At 40.8% G+C, this 23761-nt stretch overlaps 1 protein-coding gene across 3 annotated transcripts in view; it reads right to left on the bottom strand.

Annotated features, from left to right (window-relative positions):
- LOC126354226 (ankyrin repeat and zinc finger domain-containing protein 1-like) overlaps positions 1-23761 on the bottom strand; it is a 103916-nt gene that overhangs the window by 22284 nt on the left and 57871 nt on the right. For all 3 annotated transcript variants that reach the window (XM_050003711.1, XM_050003713.1, XM_050003712.1), the window contains 3 exons: positions 13249-13471; positions 12662-13084; positions 860-1136 (listed from right to left, as the gene is read on the bottom strand). In XM_050003711.1, coding sequence (XP_049859668.1) covers positions 860-1136; positions 12662-13084; positions 13249-13471 — 923 coding nt within the window. The remainder of the gene's footprint in view (positions 1-859; positions 1137-12661; positions 13085-13248; positions 13472-23761) is intronic.

Raw genomic sequence — 23761 nt, 5'->3', positions numbered from 1 at the left:
CTCAATGGGATTAGAGTATTAGGAATACTCTGGATGACACTTTTAAGGTCACTGGGTTGGCAAAGGAGTACCCATTTTCTAGCCCTTAATGGTCTCCAGGCATAACGCCATTACATTTTTTTTCTGTGGGGTTTTGTGAAGGATGCTGCCTACCTGGCCACAGTGCGGGACTTGCAAGAACTTCGAGTTCATATCAGAGCAGCAATTGGACACATTTATGAGGACAGGCTAGGTCAGATTTGGGAGGAACTGGAATACCGCTTACATATCCTTCATGCCACGGATGGTGCACATGCTGAACTGTGTTAAACAACTGCTATAACTTTAGGTGTGAGTGAATACTATGCCACAAACCTTCTCATGTATCACTGTTTCTGAAATACACTTGATCAAAATTGAAAATATCGGTTTAGAACACCCGCTATTAAGCTACCGATAGAAGATAAACAGCAACTTTTTTCAAAGTAGTAGTCCTCCTCCTAATTTACAGGGTTAAATTTGACTGGCATGAAAGAGCGGTATAGTAATAATTTATAGTATATATAATGTACAGATTAAGTTTCTACATATCACTTGTCTTTCCTTAATGGATACTTTGAAGTGTTCTATTCCCTGAAGCTTTTCCTACTTAATGGGCTCCAAGGAACATACTGATTAAATCAACTTCAAGTGCTATGACTTCATTTGTTGCTAGGAAGGAGCTTTTTGAAGTGCTCAAATCACTTAGTAAAATGTTTGATCTTGTGAGAAAAACGCCAAGAAACTTTCCTCATTGCATTTCAAGTAAAAGCATTTATCCTATTTTTACTATTAAGCATTATTTTCTAAAAATATAGTGACACAGCTGAAAGAGCTCCACCTTATTATTTCACAGTAGCCTCTGCTTGCTGCAATATGCAGTAGAGTATTTCCGTCCTGATCAACACTTTCATTAAGACACATGTTCATCTCATCAGCTGTGACTGAATACCTTTGCTGTTCAGTCAATTTGCTATCAACAGCTTCAGCAGATTCAGTTGATTCTAGAGAGCTTTCTGCAATAGGTGGCAAACTGCATTTCAGAAGACTTATATCACCCAGTTTACAAGCAGCTTTGAGATTTTTTCTAAGGCCTAATATCATATCACTGCATGGCCCTGAAACAGAAAATTAATCTTGATTTGTAGGCAAATAAAACTTTGAATTTATATCTGCTATCCATTGTTATAAAGCAAGCAATTAACAGACCCTATGATATACTTTCCTAACTTATAATGTGACCATGGAACCAGAGAGTATATTTATTAGCACATGCTTTACAATATGTATTACAAGATCAAAAGTAATTTAATTTATAAAATAGGTCAATGAAAGGGTGCACAGAAAAAGCTTGTTATGCTTTTATATTGAAGGCAATGCAAATGTAGGAACCATTGGATAATACCCGACTACGAAGCAAAAATGCCACCATCCTCTCAATAATTTCTTTTCTCTTTTTCCCATATTTATATTATGGATCTTCTACTTCTCTCTCTTCTGCCTGGAACAGTTCCGTCCTCGATCACAGCGGGAACCACCACCTCTTCCTTAAAATCACCCTCTCCAAACCTTCCAGGAATTTCTCACTTTCAGCCTTGCCTCTCAATCTTTCTTGAAAAACCTTAATCCTACTCCCAACATCATCACAGCCGAAGCCCAGGCTATCCGTGATCTGAAAGCTGACCGATCCATCATCATTCTTCCGGCTGATAAGGGTTCCACGACCGTCGTACTTGATCGTCGGGAGTATGTGGCTGAGGGACTGCATCAGCTTTCAGGCAACTCTACATACATAGTTTGCCAAGGTAATCCCATTCCTGATGTCCAGGCGGAGCTTCAAGGAATCCTCAGAACCTTAGGCCCCCTACAAAACCTTTCACCTGACTCCATCAAACTCCTGACCCCACCGACGCCACGCACTCCTACCTTCTAAATACTTCCTAAAATTCAAAAACCCAAACATCCCAGCCGCCCCATTGTAGCTGGTTATCAAGCCCCCACAGAACGTATCTCTGCCTACGTAGATCAACACCTTCAACCCATTACATGCACTCTCCAATCCTTCATCAAAGACACCAACCACTTAATCGAATGCCTGGAATCCTTACCCAGTCTGTTACCCCCGGAAACCATCCTTGTAACCATTGATGCCACTTCCCTATACACAAATATCCCGCACGTCCAGGGCCTCGCTGCAATGGAGCACTTTCTTTCACGCCGATCATCTGCCACCCTACCTAAAACCTCTTTCCTCATCATCTTAGCCAGCTTCATCCTGACCCACAACTTCTTCACTTTTGAAGGCCAGACATACCAACAATTAAAGGGAACAGCCATGGGTACCAGGATGGCCCCCTCGTATGCCAACCTATTTATGGGTCGCTTAGAGGAAGCCTTCTTGGTTACCCAAGCCTGCCACCCAAAGTTTGGTACAGATTTATTGATGACATCTTCATGATCTGGACTCACAGTGAAGAAAAACACCAGAATTTCCTCTCCAACCTCAACTCCTTTGGCTCCATTAGATTCACCTGGTCCTACTCCAAATCCCATGCCACTTCCTTGACATTGACCTCCATCTGTCTAATGGCCAGCTTCACACATCCATCCACATCAAACCCACCAACAAGCAACAGTACCTCCATTATGACAGCTGCCACCCATTCCATATCAAACGGTCCCTTCCCTACAGCCTAGGCCTTCGTGGCAAACGAATATGCTCCAGTCCTGAATCCCTGAACAAATTACACCAACAACCTGAAAACAGCTTTCGCATCCCGCAACTACCCTCCCGACCTGGTACAGAAGCAAATAACCAGAGCCACTTCATCATCCCCTCAAACCCAGAACCTCTCACAGAAGAACCCCAAAAGTGCCCCACTTGTGACAGGATACTTCCCGGGACTGGATCAGACTCTGAATGTGGCTCTCCAGCAGGGATACAACTTCCTAAAATCCTGCCCCGAAATGAGATCCATCCTTCATGAAATCCTCCCCACTCCACCAAGTGTGTCTTTCCGGCATCCACCTAACCTTCGTAACCTCTTGGTTAATCCCTATGAAATTCCCAAACCACCTTCCCTACCCTCTGGCTCCTACCCTTGTAATCGCCCCTGGTGTAAAACCTGTCCTATGCACCTTCCCATTACCACCTACTCCAGTCCTGTAACCCGGAAGGTGTACATGATCAAAGGCAGAGCCACATGATTTACCAACTGACCTGCCTACAATGTGACACTTTCTATGTGGGAATGACCAGCAACAAACTGCCCATTCGCATGAATGGACACAGGCAGACAGTGTTTGTTGGTAATGAGGATCACCCTGTGGCTAAACATGCCTTGGTGCATGGCCAGCACATCTTGGCACAGTGTTACACAGTCCGAGTTATCTGGATACTTCCCACCAACACCAATCTGTCAGAACTCCGGAGATGGGAACTTGCCCTTCAGTATATCCTCTCTTCTCGATATCCGCCAGGCCTCAACCTGCCACCGCTCATACCTCACCTGTCTTTCAACAATTTCTTTGCCTCTGTACTTCCGCCTCAACTGACATCTCTGCCCAAACTCTTTGCCTTTACAAATGTCTGCTTGTGTCTGTGTATGTGCGGATGGATATGTGTGTGTGTGTGTGTGTGTGTGTGTGTGTGTGTGTGTGTGTGTGTGTGTGGGCGCGCGCGCGCAATTGTACACCTGTCCTTTTTTCCCCCCTACTGTAAGTCTTTCCGCTCCCGGGATTGGAATGACTCCTTACCCTCTCCCTTAAAACCCACATCCTTTCATCTTTCCTTCCCTCTTTCATATATATATATATATATATATATATATATATATATATATATATATATATATATGATGATTCAAAAAGAATACCACAACTTTAAAAATGTGTATATAATGAAAGAAATGAAAGAAACATAATATAACCTTCTGTTATACATCATTACAAAGAGTATTTAAAAAGGTCTTTTTTCACTCAAAAACAAGTTCAGAGATGTTCAATATGGCCCCCTCCAGACACTCGAGCAATATCAACCCGAAACTCCAACTCGTTCCACACTCTCTGTAGCATATCAGGCGTAACAGTTTGGATAGCTGCTGTTATTTCTCGTTTCAAATCATCAATGGTGGCTGTGAGAGGTGACCGAAACACCATATCCTTAACATATCCCCATAAGAAAAAATCGCAGGGGGTAAGATCAGGGCTTCTTGGAGGCCAGTGATGAAGTGCTCTGTCACAGGCTGCCTGGCAGCCGATCCATCGCCTCGGGTAGTTGACGTTCAGGTAGTTACGGACAGATAAGTGCCAATGTGGTGGCACTCCATCCTGCTGAAATATGAATTGTTGTGCTTCTTGCTCGAGCTGAGGGAACAGCCAATTCTCTAACATCTCCAGATACTGTAGTCCAGTTACAGTAGCACCTTCGAAGAAAAAGGGACCAAAAACTTTATTGGCTGAAATGGCACAGAAAACGTTCACCTTAGGCGAGTTACGTTCATACTGAGTTGTTTCCCGCGGATTCTCAGTGCCCCATATACAGACATTGTGACGGTTGACTTTCCAGTTAGTGTGGAAAGTTGCTTCATCACTAAACACAATCTTTGCAACGAAAGATTCATCTGTTTCCATTTGAGCAAGGATAAAATCACAGAAATCGATTCTTTTAATCTGATCAGCTGCAGACAGTGCTTGAACAAATTTCAGACGATAAGGTTTCATAACTAACCATTTTCGTAGGACTCTCCATACAGTTGATTGTGGAATTTGCAGCTCTCTGCTAGCTCTGCGAGTCGATTTTCCTGGGCTGCGAACAAATGCTTGCTGGATGCGTGCTACATTTTCATCACTCGTTCTCGGCCGTCCAGAACTTTTCCCTTTGCACAAACACCCATTTTCTGTAAACTGTTTATACCAACGTTTAATACACCACCTATCAGGAGGTTTAACACCATACTTCGTTCGAAATGCACGCTGAACAACTGTCGTCGATTCACTTCTGCCGTACTCAATAACACAAAAAGCTTTCTGTTGAGCGGTCGCCATCTTAGCATCAACTGACGCTGACGCCTAGTTAACAGCGCCACAAGCGAACAAATGTACAACTAAATGAAACTTTATAGCTCCCTTAATTCGCCGATAGATAGTGCTTAGCTCTGCCTTTTGTCATTGCAGAGTTTTAAATTCCTAAAGTTGTGGTATTCTTTTTGAATCACCCTGTATATTGCCGACATCTTCTAAATACAAGAACATTTATATTTTTTGGAGGCATCTTCCAAATACACGAACATATTTACATTTGGTTATTATAAGTCTCAGTGTGGTGATATATGTGATAAATGACATCGCCATTAGCTCTCTTTTCCCCTTCTCCATTCTTGCTGTATATGAATAACAGTTCTTAATATGGTTTGCTAGTTATGTGTGTGTAATGTTTAACATAACACTTTCAGACTTCTCAGCAAAGACAGAAGTTTTAAAGCAGTCAACCAGGCAACATATATCCATTCTAAGTTTATAAGGATCCTGACAGGTGAATGAGATCTGTAAGTGATGTGACAACCCCACAATTTATGTTTGGTAGATGCTACAAAGAACCACTTTCTGACTACTACTTAACTGTACAGCTCTTTAATAGTATGTGGGCACAATGAATACACAAATCTTTCCATGCAAGCTCTGATTTCTCTCACTTTATTAAAACAGTCATTTCTCTCTATGTAGGTTGTAGTCAACAAACTATTTTGGCACTAGGGGGCAGACAGTTGATGATTAACATTTCGTGAAAAGATTTCACAGCAAAGAAACAGTCTTTGTTTTAATGACTGCCACAGCATATCACTGATCATATCCATGAGACACTAGGCTCTATTTCGTGATAATACAAACCATGCTGCCCTTCTTGAATTTCTTTCAATGTTCTCAACCTGGTAAGGATCCCACACCCTGCAGTAATAACTGAGGACTGAAAAATGTAACATAGGCATTCTCTACAGTATATTGGTTGCATCTTCCAAGTGTTCTGACAAAGGTTTGCCTTCCCCACAACATTTCACATAGGGTGGTTAGAATTTAGGTTATTTGTAATTGTAATCCCTAAGCATATAGTTGAATCTACAACCTTTAAATTTGTGTTTTTATCATTTAACTGAAATTTAACAGAATCTGTGTTAGTACTCATGTGGAAGACCATACACTTTATATTGTTATGGGGCAACTGATACTTTATGCATCATACAAATATACTGTCTAAATAATTCTGAAATTCTTTTTCACTATCTAATTTCTTTACCAGATGGTAAACCACAACTGTAAACAATATAAGAGGGTGTAGAAAAAACTTTTGGGGAACCCTAGGTATCACTTCCGTTTCACTAGGTGACTTCCCATCAATTATTACTAACTTTAAGTTTTCTGAGAGAAAATAATGAATTCAGCTGAACAACTGGGAGAGAGAAATGCAAGGGAAGAGAAAAGATGTAGGGAAAAACTGTAGATGCATTGCTGGAATGTGTAATATTGAAGTGAGAACAGGGAAGGTGATAGGTAGGGGGGTGGTCAGTAACTACTGAAGGTTGAGAACAGGGGGGTTACAGGGACAAAGATTATGTTGTAGGGATTCAGAAATGCTACTGATGGTAGGAAGGATCCAGACAGTACAAGCTGTGAAGTGGTCACTGAAGTGAACCACATCATGCTAGGCAGCAAGTTCAGCAACTGGTTTACTCAACTGTCTCTTAGCTACAGTTTGGTGATGGCCATTCATGCAGACGGACAGCTTGTTATTTGTCATGCCCACATAGAAAGTGAGTGGTACAGGAGTTGCAGTTTGTAGATCACAAAACTGGTATCACTGGTAGCCCTGTCTTTGATGGGACAGGAAATGCCTCACAGGACTGGAGTATGTGATAGTGGGTGGATGCTGCATCTGGGTCTATTGTAGGGCTTTGAGCCGTGAGGCAAAGGGATGGACAAGGATATTGCATAGATAAGATGAATGGTGAGATACCACTGCGGTAAGGGGGAGGGGGGGGGGAAGGATAGTGATTAGGATGTTATTCATTTCGGCCCATCGTAGGGGAGAGTGTAATTCAGTTGCTCCAGTCCTCGGTGATACTGAATCCTGAGAGGAGTGGCTGGACAATTTCAAGACAAGTCTGGGAGGGTAATGTTGATCTGCAAGGGCCTCAGCGAGACCCTTGGTGTATTAGGAGAGAGAGACTGTTTATCACTACAAATATGACAACCATGGGTGGCTAGGCTCTATGGAAGAAACTTTGTGGTATGGAATGGGTGGCAGTTGTCAAATGGAGGTAGAGGTGGTGGTGGTGGTGGTGGTGGTGGTGGTGGTGGTGGTGGTGGTGGTTGGCAGTTTTGAAGTGGACAGAGGAACTGATGTAACCACTCTAGATGTGGAGGTCAACATCAAGGAAGAGGGTGAAATGAATGGGGGAGAACAAATTGAGGCTCTGGGGGAAGTGGATAGGGTGTCCTCAACCTCAGTCCAGTTCATGATGTCATCTACGAAACTGAACCAGTTGAAGGGTTTAGGATTATGGGTGCTTTGAAAGGATTCCTCTAGATGGCCCATGAGTAAGTTGGCACAGGTCAGTGTCATGCAGGTGCCCATTATTACACCATGGACCTGTTTGTAGCTGATGCCTACAAAGGAAAAGTAATCCTGGTTGAGCATATAGTTGCTCATGAAAACCAAGAAGGAGGTTGTAGGTTTGGAGTCAGCCACATAGTTAGGAAGGGTAGCGTTCAGTAAAGGAAGGCTATGGGCACTGGGGATATTAGTGTAAAAGGAGAGAGGGCAGCAACAGCAATGAGCAGGGCTGGTTGGCAAAGGAAGAGGAATTATGGAGAGTCAGTGGAGATTAGGGGTGGAGCTGAGGATTTGAGAGGGGACTGGAGATCCTGCTAGATTTCTAGAATGGGGTCACTGTGGGTCGAAGTATCAGACAGATGGCAGAGTCCCTCCTCCAAGTAATTCTTGCAGTTGATAACCACAATGGTGGAGCCTTTGTCTGCAAACAGGATTATAAGGTCTAGATCAGTTTTTAAGCAGTGGGTTGGTTGGTTCTTTCTGTGTATGTATAGTTGGTTTCCATGTTGAGGGATTTGGGGAATGATGGTGAGGCAAAGTCCAAGGTGGAGTGGATCACAGTTCAATGGAGGAGCGAACTGATTGAGGCAAGGTTCAGAGTTGGTTTTGGAATCTATCTCATTGGTAGGGTCGGTGATGATAAGTGTTTCCACTATAGGGATGGGAGAAGGAAAGAAGGTCTTTAACAAGTCCAGCATGACTGAATTTTGGAGTGGAGAAAAAGATATTGACTTTGGAAAGGACTGAAATTTCTGTGGGACTGAAATTTCTGTGGGACTGAAATTTCTGTGGGACTGAGGCTTTTGGAGGACAGGCTCATGACTGTGTTTCAGGTCTGTTCAAGTTCTGGATTCTGTATGGAAGTGTGACCGAGTTTCTGAGGGTCTGGTAAATGTAGCAAGTCTGAGAGGCAGGGTTTGTCGGCTTTGAGGGGAGGCTTGATGTACGAATAGTACAGGTGGTGAACAGTGTTACTCCCCGGTAGGAGCAGGAAGTGGCTCAAGGACCAAAACCTTTGGCCCATTCCACGTAACCTATCCTCTTCTATAACAGACACCAACCATTTCCTCCAGTGATTCTGTTTCTTTACCACCTAGTGCCCTGTTCGATGGTGTTTATGCCACCGCCCTCTACACTAATATCCCGAATGTGCAAAGCATTATTACTACTGAACACTAGAATGTGAACACATTCCTAACTCCTGACTGACATCAAACCTACAACCTCCTTCACGGGCAGCATGGACCACAATATCTCCAACCTATAATTAAATTACTTCCTCTTTGAAGCCATCACCTACAAACAAATCCATGGTACAGCAATGGGCACCATCCTATACTAATATACTTACAGGACATCTAGAGGAATTCTTACTAAGCACACAGAATACCAAACCCATCACCTGGTTCAGATTCACTGATGAGATCATAATCTGGACTGAGGGCATGCAACCCTATCCACATTTTTACGAAATATCAACACCTTCTCTCCCATTCGCTTCATCTGGTTCTCCTCAACCTAACAAGTCATTTTCCTTGATGCTGACCTTCATCTAAATGATGGTTACATAAATTTCCAAATCAAACCTACCTTTACTCTGATTTCACATCTGTAGTGATATGCAGTTCCTCTCCTAATCTAGCGAGTGTCTCAGTGAAGTGTTCATGGACTGAAATTACACTACCGACCTTGTCCAGAATCAGATCTGTGCAGTCTCTCTCATCAACTACACCACCCCACATAACAACTGTTCAGCTGCTAAGGAGCACTCCTATCATGACTCAATACCACTCAGAGCTGGACCATCTGAATCATATTCTATGCCATGGTTTCAACTATCTATCACTGTGCCCTGAAATGAGAATTATCCTATGCACTATTCCCTACCCCTCCCACAGTGGTACTTCACTGATATCACACCTGTGCAATAACCTTGTGTATCCCTACTCTGCCCCTGCTCCCAACCCCTTGCCTCGTGGTTCATATCCTTGCAACAGATCTAGATGTAAGACCTGTCCCTTGCATCCTCCCACTACTACCTACTCCAACCCTGTCACAGCATATCCTATCCCATCAAAGGTAGGGCTACCTGTGACAGTCATGTGATCTACAAACTAAGCTGTTACCATTGTGCTGCTCCCCATGTGGGCATGACAACTAACAAGTTGTCTGTCCACATGAATGGCCATTACCACAGCACAAGCAACAGCTGGATCACCAAGTTGCTGAACATGTTATCCAACACAATATTGACTCACATCAATGGCGTGATTCACAGCCTCCATGATCAGTTCCTTTCTATCAACACCAGCACCAAGAAACTACTTCTCATGAAAAGCAAAATAATGATTCAGTGTTACACTATTATGAAAAGGAGAGTTGCTACTCACCATATAGCGAGGATGTTGAGTCGCAGATAGGCACAACAAAAAGACTGTAACAAATAAATAAAGCTTTCGGCCCTTAAGGCCTTCACCAACAACAGACGTAGACAGACAGACAGGCAGACAGACAGACAGAACAGACACACACACACACACACACACACACACACACACACACACACACACACACACACACACACGACCGCAGTCTCAGGCAACTGAAACCACACTGCGAGCAGCAGCACCAGTGCATGATGGGAGTGGTGGATGGGTTGGGGTAAGGAGGAGGCTGGGGCGGGGAGGGGGAGGCATAGTATGGTGAAGTGCTACAAGTTAGACAGAGGGCAGGGCAGAGTGGGGAGGGAGGGTGGAAGTAACAAAAAAGGAGAGCATTAAAAAGGCTGAGTGTGATGGTGGAATGACGGTTGTGTAGTGCTGGAATGGGAACAAGGAAGGAGCTGGATGGGTGAGGATAGTGACTAACGAAGGTTGAGGCCAGGAGGGTTAAGGGAAAGTAGGGCATACTGCAGTTCAGAAAAGCTGATGTTGGTGTGAAGGATCCATATTTAATGTCTGGCAGTGTGTTAAGCAAAAGAGTGGTACACTTCTTCCTTGACCACAGTTTGTCGGTGGCCATTCATGTGGACGGACAGCTTGCTGGTTGTCATGCCAACAGCACCATGGTTGCAGGTTAGCTTGTAGATCACATGGCTGGTTTCACAGGTAGCCCCGCCTTTGATGGGATAGGTGATGTTCGTGACCGAACTGGATTAGGTGTTGATGGGAGGATGTATGGGACAGGTCTTGCATCTGGGTCTAATACAGGGGTATGAGCCACGAGGTAAGGGTTTGGGAGCAGGGGTTGTGTAAGGATGGACGAGTATATTGTGTAGGTTTGGTGGACAGCAGAATACCACTGTGGGAGGGGTGGGAAGGATAGTGGGCAGGACATTTCTCATTTCAGGGCATGACGAAAGGTAGTCGAAACCCTGGCAGAGAATGTAATTCAGCTGCTGCAGTCCACTTGATACGGACAGAGGTTAAGCAGTACATATGGATGGAGTACCTCTGTTCACATCAAACCTACTAAACACCAGTAATACCTCAACTACGACAGCTGCCACCCGTTCCATACCGAGAAGTCCTTTCCGTACAGCCCAGCTACCCATAGTCACCGCAGCTGCAGCAACAAACGGACCCTCTTTAAATATACTGAAGGTGTCACTGAAGCCTTCACACACCATAATCATCCCCCCTAACCTTGTAAAGAAACAATTCTCCCTTGCCTTTTCTTTCCAGTCTCTCACCACCTCCCAAAGTCTGCCCACAAAGGAGCATTCCTCTTGTAACTCAGTACCACCCAGGACTGGAGCAACTGAATTACATTCTCCGCTAGGGTTTCGATTACCTTTTTCCGTGCCCTGAAATGAGAAATATCCTGCCCACTATCCTACCCACCCCTCCCACAGTGGTATTCCACCGTCTACCGAACTTACACAATGTACTCATCCATCCTTACACAAACCCGGCTCCCAATCCCTTACCTCATGGCTCATACCTCTGTAACAGACCTAGATGCTAGACCTGTCCCATACATCCTCCCACCACCACCTACTCCAGTCCAATCACTGACGTCACCTATCCCATCAAAGGCAGGGCTAGATGTAATACCAGTCATGTGATCTACAAGCTAACCTGCAACCACCGTGCTGCATTCTATGTGGGCATGACAAAAAACAAGTTGTCCGTCCACATGAATGGCCACTGACGAACTGTGGTCAAGGAACAAGTGGACCACCCTGTTGCTGAACATGCTGCCAAACATGACATCCCTCACTTCAATGACTGCTTCACAGCCTGTGCCATATGGATCCTTCCCACAAACATCTGCTTTTCTCAACTGTGCAGGTGAGAACTCTCCCTCCAGTACATCCTACATTCCCATAGCCCCCCTGGCCTCAACCTCCATTAGTCAGTGTCCTCACCCATCCAGCCCCTTCCCTGCTCCCACTCCAGCACTGCACAGCCGCCATTCCACCAACAAACTCAGCCTCTTTACTTCTCACCTTTTCCACTACTTCCTTTCCAACCTCTTCCCTGCCTCCTCCATCTACTCTATAGCACTTCACTGTCTGCTACCTCCACCACCATACTACCCCTCCCCCTCCCAGCCCCAGCCCCAGCCTCCTACTTACCCCAACCCAGTCACCACTCCCATCATGCACTGGTGCTGCTACTCGCAGTGTGGTTTCAGTTGCTTGAGACTGCAGTCGTGTGTGTGTGTGTGTGTGTGTGTGTGTGTGTGTGTGTGTGTGTGTGTGTGTGTGTGTGTGTGTGTGCGCATGCGCACGCACGTATGGTAGTGTGTGTGTCTACGTCTACTGTTGACGAAGGCTTTAATGGCTGAATGCTTTATTTATTTGTGACAGTCTTTTCATTGTGCCTATCTGCGACTCAGCATCCCAGCTGTATGGTGAGTGGCAACTTTCCTTTTCATAATATTGTTACATTCCATCATGGATTTTCTATTGTTTTATTTTAATATTCTGATTCATTTTTTCTTTATCTCTTTACCTAAAATGGGCTGGCTGACAGATTGTAGCCAATATAATATAATTACTTTAGTATAAAATTTTAATTTTAAATTTACCTTTTGGGGTTTTATCCATTTTTTGTTTTTTCCTCACTTTCTTTCTCAAATCTTTACTTTTCATGTGCAGAGGTACAGTATCCTCATATTCTACCAAGGTATTATTAAATGGTATTTCAGTTGCAGCTCTCTCCATAGTTGTACCATCTAGAGAATGAACGTCACTTTCCGAAGAACTTTTACCCAACAAAGTAACAATTTGTGGAAGTGGGCGATGAGGTGACTTTCGAGGTTTTGACCTATCTATTAGTTTTTTATTGGGGCTGGTTTTCTTCCTACTTTCTCTTTCAGTGCTAGAACTAAGCTCCTCTTCAACTTTACTTAAACCATCATCATGACTGTCTGCCACAGATTTGTTAGCATCATTATCAGTTTTCTTGCGAGGTGATGTTGGAAATGATGTTTTATAAAACTCTGCAGAACCTGAAATATCATAGAATTAATTCAGCGACATTACTAGAGTAAAGCATACAGATATAATGTATGGGCCAATTGCAGACTCGGTAACATGCAAAATAAAGGATAGTCTGAAAAAGTAAGTTTTTTAATTTCTGCTGAATTTGTTTGTGGCATTCATGGAAACTCACCATACATTTCAACTGAGGAAAGTAGGTCATGAACTCTCAACAACTCCTTGAAAGTTGCCCGGCGCGTTGCAAATGGTATCGTACGTAGGCGAGGATCTGTTTTGTCCAGCAATGCGTTACGACCTCCAAACAAAATATTTCGATTGTGGCCAACAGCTCGGTACAGCACGAGGTCACATGCTTCAAGTTCGGATGACCACTGTGTCATAATATCTTGAACGTGCTGTGAAGAAGTAAGTTCGTGTCACCTCAAATATATCACAAAGAAAAAAAAAAAACTAAATGTTGCCAATTCCATTGCAAAAACATTTTTATAAATTCTGCCTTCTGCAGAACATAATATTTTTCCTTTTTTTATTATTTAGAAAAAAATTTTTCAACACCTAAGTATCATCTGTGAAATATTATACAAAACTTTTGGTCATTTTTCTATTTTTGTCTTAAGAACTATAGCATGCACATTTTATTTTTTGTGATTGTTCACACAAAATTCCCTTAACTTTAAAAATGGGACTGTACAGATCAGCCTGCTTTTATGTTTCTATTGTGCTCTGATCGTGCATAGGTTAACACTGGTTTACAAATTCTAAGTTTTGATATGATGGCAGTAGACAAGACATCAGGTTGATTTCATTTCAAATCATACAGGTCACATCAACTCGAAGTCGTGAATTTCTCTGGAAAAAATATATATTAGACCTCTATACCATAAGCGTTAAAAAGTAAAGCATTTTGATTTTATCTTAAATTTTTGTAAATGGTACAGCCTTTTGAAAAATGTACATTTTGTAAATAATTCTTAAACAGTTATTATTATTATTATTATTATTATTATTATTATTATCATTATCATTATTATTATTGTTGTTGTTGTTGTTGTGGTCTTCAGTCAAAAGACTGTTTTGATGCAGATCTCCATGCTACTCTATCCTGTGCAAGTCTCTTCCTCTCTAAATAACTACTGCAACATAACTCCTTCTGAATCTGTCTAGCGTATTCATCATCATCTCTTGATCTCCCTCTACGATTTTTACCTTCCACGCTTCCCTCCGGTGCTAAATTGGTGATCCCTTGATGCCTCAGAACATATCCCACCAACCGATCCCTTCTTGTGTCAGCTTCCATAGCGCAGCGTTAGCATTACCGCCTACCACGCCCTGGTTAGATTCCTGGCAGGGGACTGGAAATGTGTGTCCTTCGTCATTATTTTCATCATCAACATGCAAGTCGCCGAAGTGGCGTCAACTAAAAAGACTTGCAAAATGGTGGCCGAACACCGAAAGGGATATCCCAGCCGATAAATGCCGTATGGTCTTTTTATTTTCATTCCTTCTGCTGGTCAAGTTGTGCCACAAGTTCCTCTTCTCCCCAGTTCTATTCAGTACTTCCTCATTAGTTATGTGATCTACCCATCTAATCTTCACCATTCTTCTGTAGCACCACATTTGAAAAGCTTCTATTCTCTTCTTGTCTAAACTAGTTATTGTCCATTTTCCACTTCCATACATGGCTACACTTCATACAAATACTTTCAGAAATGACTTCTTGATGAATCTATACTTGATGTTAACAAATTTCTCTTCTTTAGAAACACTTCCCTTGCCATAGCCAGTCTACATTTTATATCCTCTCTACTTTGGACACCATCAGTTATAGTGCTTCCCAAATAGCAACTCATTTACCACTTCAAGCATCTCATTTCCTAATCTAATATCCTCAGCATCACCAGATTTAATTCGACTACATTCTATTATCCTCGTTTTGCTTTTGTTGATGTTCATCTCATATCCTACTTTCAAGACAATGTCCATTCCATTCAACTGCTCTTCCAGGTCCTATGCTGTCTCTGACAGAATTACAATGTCATCGGCAAACCTCAAAGTTTCTATTTTTTCTCTATGGATTTTAATTCCTACTCCAAATTTTTCTTTTGTTTCCTTCACTGCTTGCTCAGGTACAGATTGATTGAATAACATCTGGGACAGGCTACAATCCTGTTTCTCTCTCTTCTAAATCACTGCTTCCCTTTCGTGCCCCACGACTCTTATAACTGCCATTTGGTTTCCGTACAAATTGCAAACAGCCTTTCACTCCCTGTATTTTACCCCTGCCACCGTCAGAATTTGAAAGAGAGTATTCCCGTCAACATTGTCAAAAGCTTTCTCTAAGTCTACAAATGGTAGAAATGTAGGTTTGCTTTTCCTTAACCTATCTTCTAAGATAAGTCATAGGGTCAGTATAGCCTCATGTGTTCCAACATGATCTTGCCCCCAGGGCAGCTTCTACCAGTTTTTCCGTTTGTCTGTAAAGAATTCGTGTTAGTATTTTGCAACTGTGACTTATCAAACTTATAGTTCTGTTATTTTCACCGCTGTCAACACCTGCTTTCTTTGGGATTGGAATTATAATATTTTTCTTGAAGTCTGAAGGTATTTCGCCTGTCTCATATATCTTGCTCACCAGATGGAAGAGTTTTATCATGGCTGGCTCTCCCAAGGTTATCAGTAGTTCTAATGGAATGTTGTCTACTCCTGGGGCCTCGTTTTGACTTAGGTCTTGCAGTGCTCTGTCAAATTCTTCATGCAGTGACGTATCTCTCATTTCATATTCATCTTTGTCCTCTTCCATTTCCATAACATTGCCCTCAAGTACATCACACTCTAGATACTTCTTCCACCTTTCTGCTATCCATTCTTTGTTTAGGATGGGTTTTCCATCTGAGCTCTTAATTGGTTTTCTGTTCTCCAAAAGTCTCTTTAATTTTCCTGTAGGCAATATCTATCTTACCCCTAGTGATACATGATTCTACATTCTTAAATTTGTCCTCTAGCCATCCCTGATTAGCCATTTTGCACTCCCTGACGATATCATTTTTGAGATGTTTGTATTCCTTTTCACCTGCTTCATTTACTGCATTTTTGTATTTTCTCCTTTCATCAATTAAATTCAATATCTCTTCTGTACCCAAGCCCTCGTCTTTTTACCTACTTGATCCTCTGCTCCCTTCACTATTTCCTCTCTCAAAGCTACCCATTCTTCTTCCTCTATATTTCTTTCCCCTGTTCTTGTCAGTCATTCCGTAATACCCTCTCTGAAACACTCTACAACCTCTGGTTCTTTCAGTTTATCCAGGTCTCATCTCCTTAAATTCCTACCTTTAAGGAGTTTCTTCAGTTTTAATCTACAGAACATAATCAATAAACTATGGTCAAAGTTCACATTTGCCCCTGGAAATTCTGACAATTTAGTGTCTCCAGGCCTCTTCCATGTATACAAGTTTCTTTCATGATTCTTAAACCAAGTATTAGCTATGATAAAGTTATGATCTGTGCAAAATTCTATCAGGGGGCTTCCCCTTTCATTCCTTACCCTTAGTCCATATACACCTACTATTTTTCCTTCTCTTCCTTTTCCTACAGACGCATTCCAATCCCCCAAGACTACTAAATTTTCGTCTCCTATAACTATCTGAATAATTTCTTTCATAACATCATACATTTCTTCAATCTCTTCATCATCTGTGGAGTTAGCTGGCACATAAACTTGTACTATTGTGGTAGGTGTGAGATTCATGTCTATCTTGGCTACAATAATGTAGTCACTACACTGTTCGTAGTAGCTTATTCGCGTTCTTATTTTTTTATTCATTATTAAACCCACTCCTGCATTACCATTACTTGATTTCATATTTATATCCCTATATTCATCTGACCATAAGTCTTGTTCCTCCTGCCAACAAACTTCACTAATTCCCACCATATCTAACTTTAACCTATCCATTTCCCTTTTTAAATTTTCTAATCTACCTGCCCAATTAATGGATCTGACATTCCACGCTCCAATTGGTAGAATGCCAGTTTTGTTTCTGCTGATAATGAGTCCTCCTGAGTAGTCCATGCTCGAAGATCTGAAAGGGTGACTATTTTACCTCCGCAATAATTTACCCACGAGCACGTCATCATCATTTAACCATACAGTAAAGCTGCATGCCATTGGGAAAAGTTATGGCTGTAGTTCCCCCTTGCTTTGAGCCATTCACAGTATCAGCACAGTAAGCTGTTTTGGTTGATGTTACAAGACCAGGTCAGACAATCATTCAGACTGTTGCCCCCGCAACTACTGAAAAGACTGCTGCCCATCTTCAGAAACCCCAAGTTTGTCTGGCATCTCAACAGATACCTCTTCGTTGTGGTTGCACCTATGGTACGACTATCTGTATCACTGAGGTACGCAAGCCTCCCCACCAACGGCAAGGTCCAGGGTTAACGGGAGTAGGGAATGAAAAAACTGTAAATAATATACCAAAAGTACTGGAGGCCTGGCTGACGTTTTGCTTTGAAGCTCCCTCTTTGTGTGTTGAAAATATAGTTGACACCCGCACACTTAAGGGGTTTCCTTTACCTTGCAAATTTAAGATGAAACTACGAAACCCAAGTTAATTTTCCCGCATTAATTTTTTTCCCTCCTGATTTGGAAAGCTGCAGATTGCTATCTTTTCTGCCATATTACCAGATACTACTGATGCAATTATAAACAGTATCTTCTCTGTTCCAGCTATGTGTATTATGTAAATATTTATCACTAAAAATGTAAAAAACTGCATTTTTACAAGTTTTTACAAGTTATTTACTCAAAAATTCCCATCTGAGAACTATTGAGAATTACACAAAATACTGTTTGGTTAATATGTTAGTAGTCAGTACAAAGACAGTGGAAAATATTTTTCCATATAAAGTGTTAAAAAATTTTCAACATTCTGCATATTTCGCATCACTGAATGTCTAGTATAAAATATTCATGTTGGCAACACTGTTTCCAGCATCTTCTGTTTACAACAAATGAGTGAGAAGTTGCACATAAGCCATTCTGCATCGAGCTTTGTGTTTGGTTTGACTTTTTGTTAGATAAAATGTCAGTGGGGAAATATAGTAGTGAAAGAGAGGTGTGCAGACTATGAAATATGACAAAAGAAGGATGTGTTTAACAAAAGTGAAATCACTTCACAGTTGTTGGAAATCTGTCAGAGGTATTGCAGAAATATCTTGATCCTCAAGTAACAGTATTAGCATCACATCCATTGTGCAACAACTGCTAACTCACTGCAAGAAAAAATTTAGTGACAATCCACCTGAACTATGACCATCCCATGAATGCGAAAATGAAGAAGACAATGCAGATGTTTATATTCCTGGATGTGAAGTTGTTGACGCACTGAACGTTAGCACTTCTGCTGTAGCCCCTGCAATAAGGTATGAAGCACAAGAAGAAAACAGTATGTAAACAGAAAAGTGGAAGAAATTGAAACAAGTTTTACACAAGCAACGTGTTCAAAAATATGTGAAGTGTGTAACATAGATGCACTTTGTGCAGAACCTGAAGATAGTGATATGTGTTGTTTGAAAACCTAGATACTGCTATCTCAGCAGCCATCTATACTGAGAAGGTACAGTTACTGACACTGATACCAGGTAACTACTCTAAATAGCAGATACAGAAATACACAGCCACTTCCTCACACTATTTGATACCAAAAGCTCATAAAGACTGAGAAAGGTATTTGGGCATGCCCAGATTTTTACTGTGGACATCCGTTGCAAGAAGATACACTTTCTCTTGCTCTGGAATACTTCCTAATTCATGACAAAGATTGCAGCAGGCAAAATCCTAACCAGGCTGATATTATCTCTGTTAGTGAAAATGGTGAAAAAGGTAAAGAGATATATGACAAGATTAATAAGAGAACCTGAATTTAAAAACTGGACTCACAAAATTCTACTCCTTATGACCAAAATGGATAAAATGCCAGCCAGTGAAGGAAGTACGCGCATGTATTTATTGCACTAATTTCAAACTTGTTTGTCTCATCATAAGCAGTGTCACAGGAAAGAAGTATACAGAGATGGACCTGATGTTGCAAGATAAATGTTGGTTGCAAGAATGTGCAATGTGTCCTGATGCTGAAGGGATGACTACTGAAGCATTACACCTTCAGGATACTGACAATGACATAATCTATGCATTGTGGGAAGGAGGAGAGCTGGTGAAGAAGACAGTAGAGCCAGAGAATTTTGTTACAGAGGTTAGGCATTGGGTCATAAAAGGAATAGCTCCCCATCATATCTGGAGGATTCAGAGACAGGCCATAGCAGAAGTAAAATCAGCCAAATCCCACAATACTGACATTAGTTGTACATTTTGACTTTGCTGAGATCTGGTCTGTTGCTTTGTCGAACAAAATTCTAAGTTATCACAGCACACATCACAGGTATCAATATTAACACGTGTTACTCACTTTCTTGGAACATCGCAGTGTTTTGCTATTTTCAGCGATGATCTTATTTATGACAGTGCATATGCATGCTACGCTGTCAGCACGATAACTGATGACATAGCATCTAGAGGACATGCATTTCTTAAACATGTGTAAGTGACTGATGGTGTAGCATCTAATTTTAAAAACAGCTTTCAGCTTTATGAGCTTGGTCAACACTGTAGTACAGGAACTAAAACAAAAAAGCAGATATTTGCAGCAACAGGTCATGGAAAAAGTGCATGTGATGGGGTAGGAGATCTCTGTAAACATCTTGCAACAAGATTCAAACTCCAGCATGAAGCTGTTGATGCTATAACAGATGCTACTGGATTTGTGAACATCATGAAATTCTTAATTCTAAATGAAAGTGCATTAAGGGAATTCTGTTTAAAAAAAGAGAGAAGAATGGTCTGCTATGAAGCCTTTGGTAGGAATTCAATCAAGTCACTACTGGGTTGCATTCCAGAGTGGCACATACATTGCAAGAACAGTTCTCCATGAAATGCAGCCTGTTACTGGACGTGAAATGCAGAAACCACATTGTACATTAGAAGACTTCGTAGTGAGCTACTTCACTTCTTGTGTGTATAACAATCAGTGGAGTGTGGGACGGATAATAAGTGTCTCTCAGGAGCTGCAAGATATAACCGCCTGCTTTGCGACACCTCATGGTCCTGCTAATGCTTTCAAATGGCCATCATAAAAATATCACCGTGCAGTTCTCATTCCCTAAGTACTACTCTTGTTGGATCATCCTTGTTCATGTGCAAACTCAGCTACATAAGTTCAATGAGGGGGGGGGGGGGGGGGGGGGGGAACTCTCTTCAACAGTGCAATGTTGGTTCTTACACTGTAGGCAATTTTACTTCATAGACAGTTGTGAAAAAGTAAAATAAAGAAAGAAGACAATAATAATTTGTGAATAATATCATAAAAAGAAATATGGGTATAAATATTCTATGTCTCATTTTTGTTACAAAATGCTTTCGAAGAAAATTATGAATTGTTTTCCCACGCACTAATAATGTTGTAAAGTAATTATTTTGATCAGGAATACCAGTTTTGCATGATATTTACTTAAAATCACTGGCCATTTTACATACTTAAAAGTGTTCATGATTTTTTGACCTACCTAAAAAATTTCTCAAATTTTGTACAGACAAATATTGCCCACTCTGATTGTACATTCTATACGTACAATGACCGATTGAAGTACCATGAAATTTTTAGAACATTTAGGGAGGGGGTTTAGGAGAAAATAATTTCTAAATAACCAAAAAATTTCAGATTCTTTCATCTTTATGTACAAATAAGTTGACAGTTTAAGAATTTCATGCATTAATGTCATAGCTGGCAGTTAGCAGCCCTTCAGCTTTATCATTTCTCAACACAGTTAACATCCTGTGGCTTTTCATATTTTCACATATAATATTGAAATTACAAAAAGATTTTTAAATTTGCAAAAAGTTATAAATTTCATGCTTTTTAAGGAAGCAGCTCAGAAGTGTGATCTATTAATTATGTTTCGTAATATTGGGAACACAGTATTTATTGAATAAATTCATATCTCTGTAACTTTTGATTTTTTTATCAAAATTTTTCAATTTTCCCTTTCGTTACGACATTTTCAGAAATACTCTCATTTAGAGAGGTCTGTAGCATTTTAACAAATCATCAGAAATCAAAATATTATAATTTTGGAGAGGTATCATGTGAAAATTCAACTTACACTTTTTGCAACAAACTTTGAAATAATGATGTGGCACATTCGCTCTTGACCTGTATGATATGAGACAAATTCGTCCATCATAATACATGAAAATACTGGTGATGCTAAGTGGTTCAGACAGCTTTATTCGCAAAAATTCACACTGATTGTAGACTTGTTTATGGAATCTCTTTCCTTTCTTAATTTCCTTCACTTACAAGTTCATCATAGTAGCAAACATGGAAATCCACTAAATTATAATTTCCCCAGTTAAGTAGGTCCCCCAGCTTTCACTTTCTACATTAGAAATAAATATTTTAATTCCATACAGTAACAACTGACCACTGCTTTATCCTTCATCAGTAATATCTTGGGTGCCAGTAAGGGAAACTGAAATTAGAACACTGCTCTTCTGGATATTTATGTTGGCTTTTCCAAATTGGAGCTGTTACTTCCTCCTTCAAGTAGCTGCTCAATTGTCACCATGAGGCTGAACATGGTTTATTTCCACCATACAACGAAGGAAAATTCCTTGGCAGCGCCAGGAAACTAATATGAGTTCATTATTTGACTGTCAGATACATACTGTTCACTCAATTGCAGAATGTACAGTCCAATCCATGAAATAGATTTTACCAACCACGAAGTTTCAAAACAGCACAAATTTCTCTGCAGACTGAAAGAGCCATTCTGTGTTTAGACTGTTGTACCCGAAATGTGAAAAGATCCTACTACTTCAAACAGTACTACTGTAATAGAAGGAAACTTTCATTATGGGTAGAAATCCCTACATTCTAATTATCAAACTAATCCATTAACTTCTGTAGGAGTTCAGGAATCTGCAAATAATTCTCACCTGCAATAGTATATTTGGACCTTTAGTATTCAAATGGTGAAAATGCTCATAGATCCAGAATGATCTCTCCATATTCTGTTTTAATCATTTGTTGGACACTGTGGTAAAGCACTGAAGCAACATTCCTACTAACCAGTCTACATCATTTAATGCTGTATGTTTCAGTAGGATTTCATCAGGAGTCTGCATTCATTCATTATTTCAAATTATTTTAAAATGAATAGCAATAACACTACCAGTATGTCAACAAATAGTTGCAATATGAGTGAGAAGCCCAATGTTGTTAAATGCAATTGTTATGACACTCCTTATCTAACTTCTTTGACTTTTCCCAATTCTGAAACGTGAGAAATGGTGGAACAAAAGACACTCATTGTCACCGATTCACTTCATAAAGAGTTCTGATGATAGTGACACTTCAGTTATGTTCCATGAATCACAGTTACATCTTATAAGCTTAAACTATAAAATGTGGTATGCAGACAAAAAAAAGAGGACAAATTTGTTACAAAGAAGTATGCAAACACACGGTAAAGACACTATGACATGCCAAAAGAAATCAAATCTCTGAAGAAATCTGAAGCACTGAGAAGAATTTAAGAAGGGCAATAGCAGAATATCTATATGACTGCCAAGCAGCTCTTAAATAAGTATCAAAGACCACACTTAGATATTCAGAGTGAAGATGGGATAACTGGCAGTAAACAGGGACAAAAAAGTGAGAGATCCTGGCCAGATACTTTGATAATTGGTTATATTGCAGAGGACCTTCAGATAAATGGTCAAGAATAATTCCATAACAAAGATACAATCTCAGAAGAGAAAAAAGAAATGGGTAAATTAGTTGGGGGAACTGAGATGCTGAAAATCACAAAGCCTTGTTATTAAGCAACCAGTGGAGAAGAGCTGGGAATCTGAAGCAATTCCAACTATTCTGGTTCACCCTCAACGTACAAAAGATGAGAAATGGATCCCAATTAACTACTGTGGCATTTTGATCATCCTTGTCTATATAAAGTACTACCCAAAGCACTGTCGATGTAGTCAGTGGAGCAAATAGACTGTCAGCTTGGGGAATGTCAAGCAAGCTACCGAAAAGAAAGATCACGCACTGAGAAGATATAGAGCCTGAAGAAGAGAGTGCTGAGAAACTGCCTCTGCAAAGATCTGGTACTGATAAAATTTGGAGCAGACACTAAAGTAATGGAAATTATCAAGCAGATGTTAACAAGGATCCCTTCAAAGGCAAAATTTATGGTGGAACTCTCCAAAGAGTTTGATATTAAAACAGTTTTTTAGTCAGGCTGATAGGCTGTCTCCACAACCCTTCATTTGTGTTTTGCACAACATCCACGTACAGGGAAAAGAACTGGACAATAAAGGGCCACTCAACCAAGTAAACACTGGAGGGACTGCAAGTGGTATCAAGATTAACTGCCTGGTAGTTGCTGATGATTTTGCGATCTTGTTCTCTGAGCTGATAAACAACAATAAAAAAAAGCTAATCTGCAAATTTCCTTTTGGGAGAAAAACCATGACAAAACATCAAAACCTCCTCTGTAACTGAACTCAGGGCATGGAAAGAAACAAAGGAAGAAAAAAACTGACTGCCTTAAATATCTCTGGGAAATTGTGC

Source organism: Schistocerca gregaria, chromosome 3 (genome assembly GCF_023897955.1).
Source record: "Schistocerca gregaria isolate iqSchGreg1 chromosome 3, iqSchGreg1.2, whole genome shotgun sequence".
In the NCBI taxonomy this organism is placed as follows: domain Eukaryota; kingdom Metazoa; phylum Arthropoda; class Insecta; order Orthoptera; family Acrididae; genus Schistocerca; species Schistocerca gregaria.
Note: the sequence above shows the minus strand (reverse complement) of the source record. Positions and strands in the feature narration are given on the sequence as shown.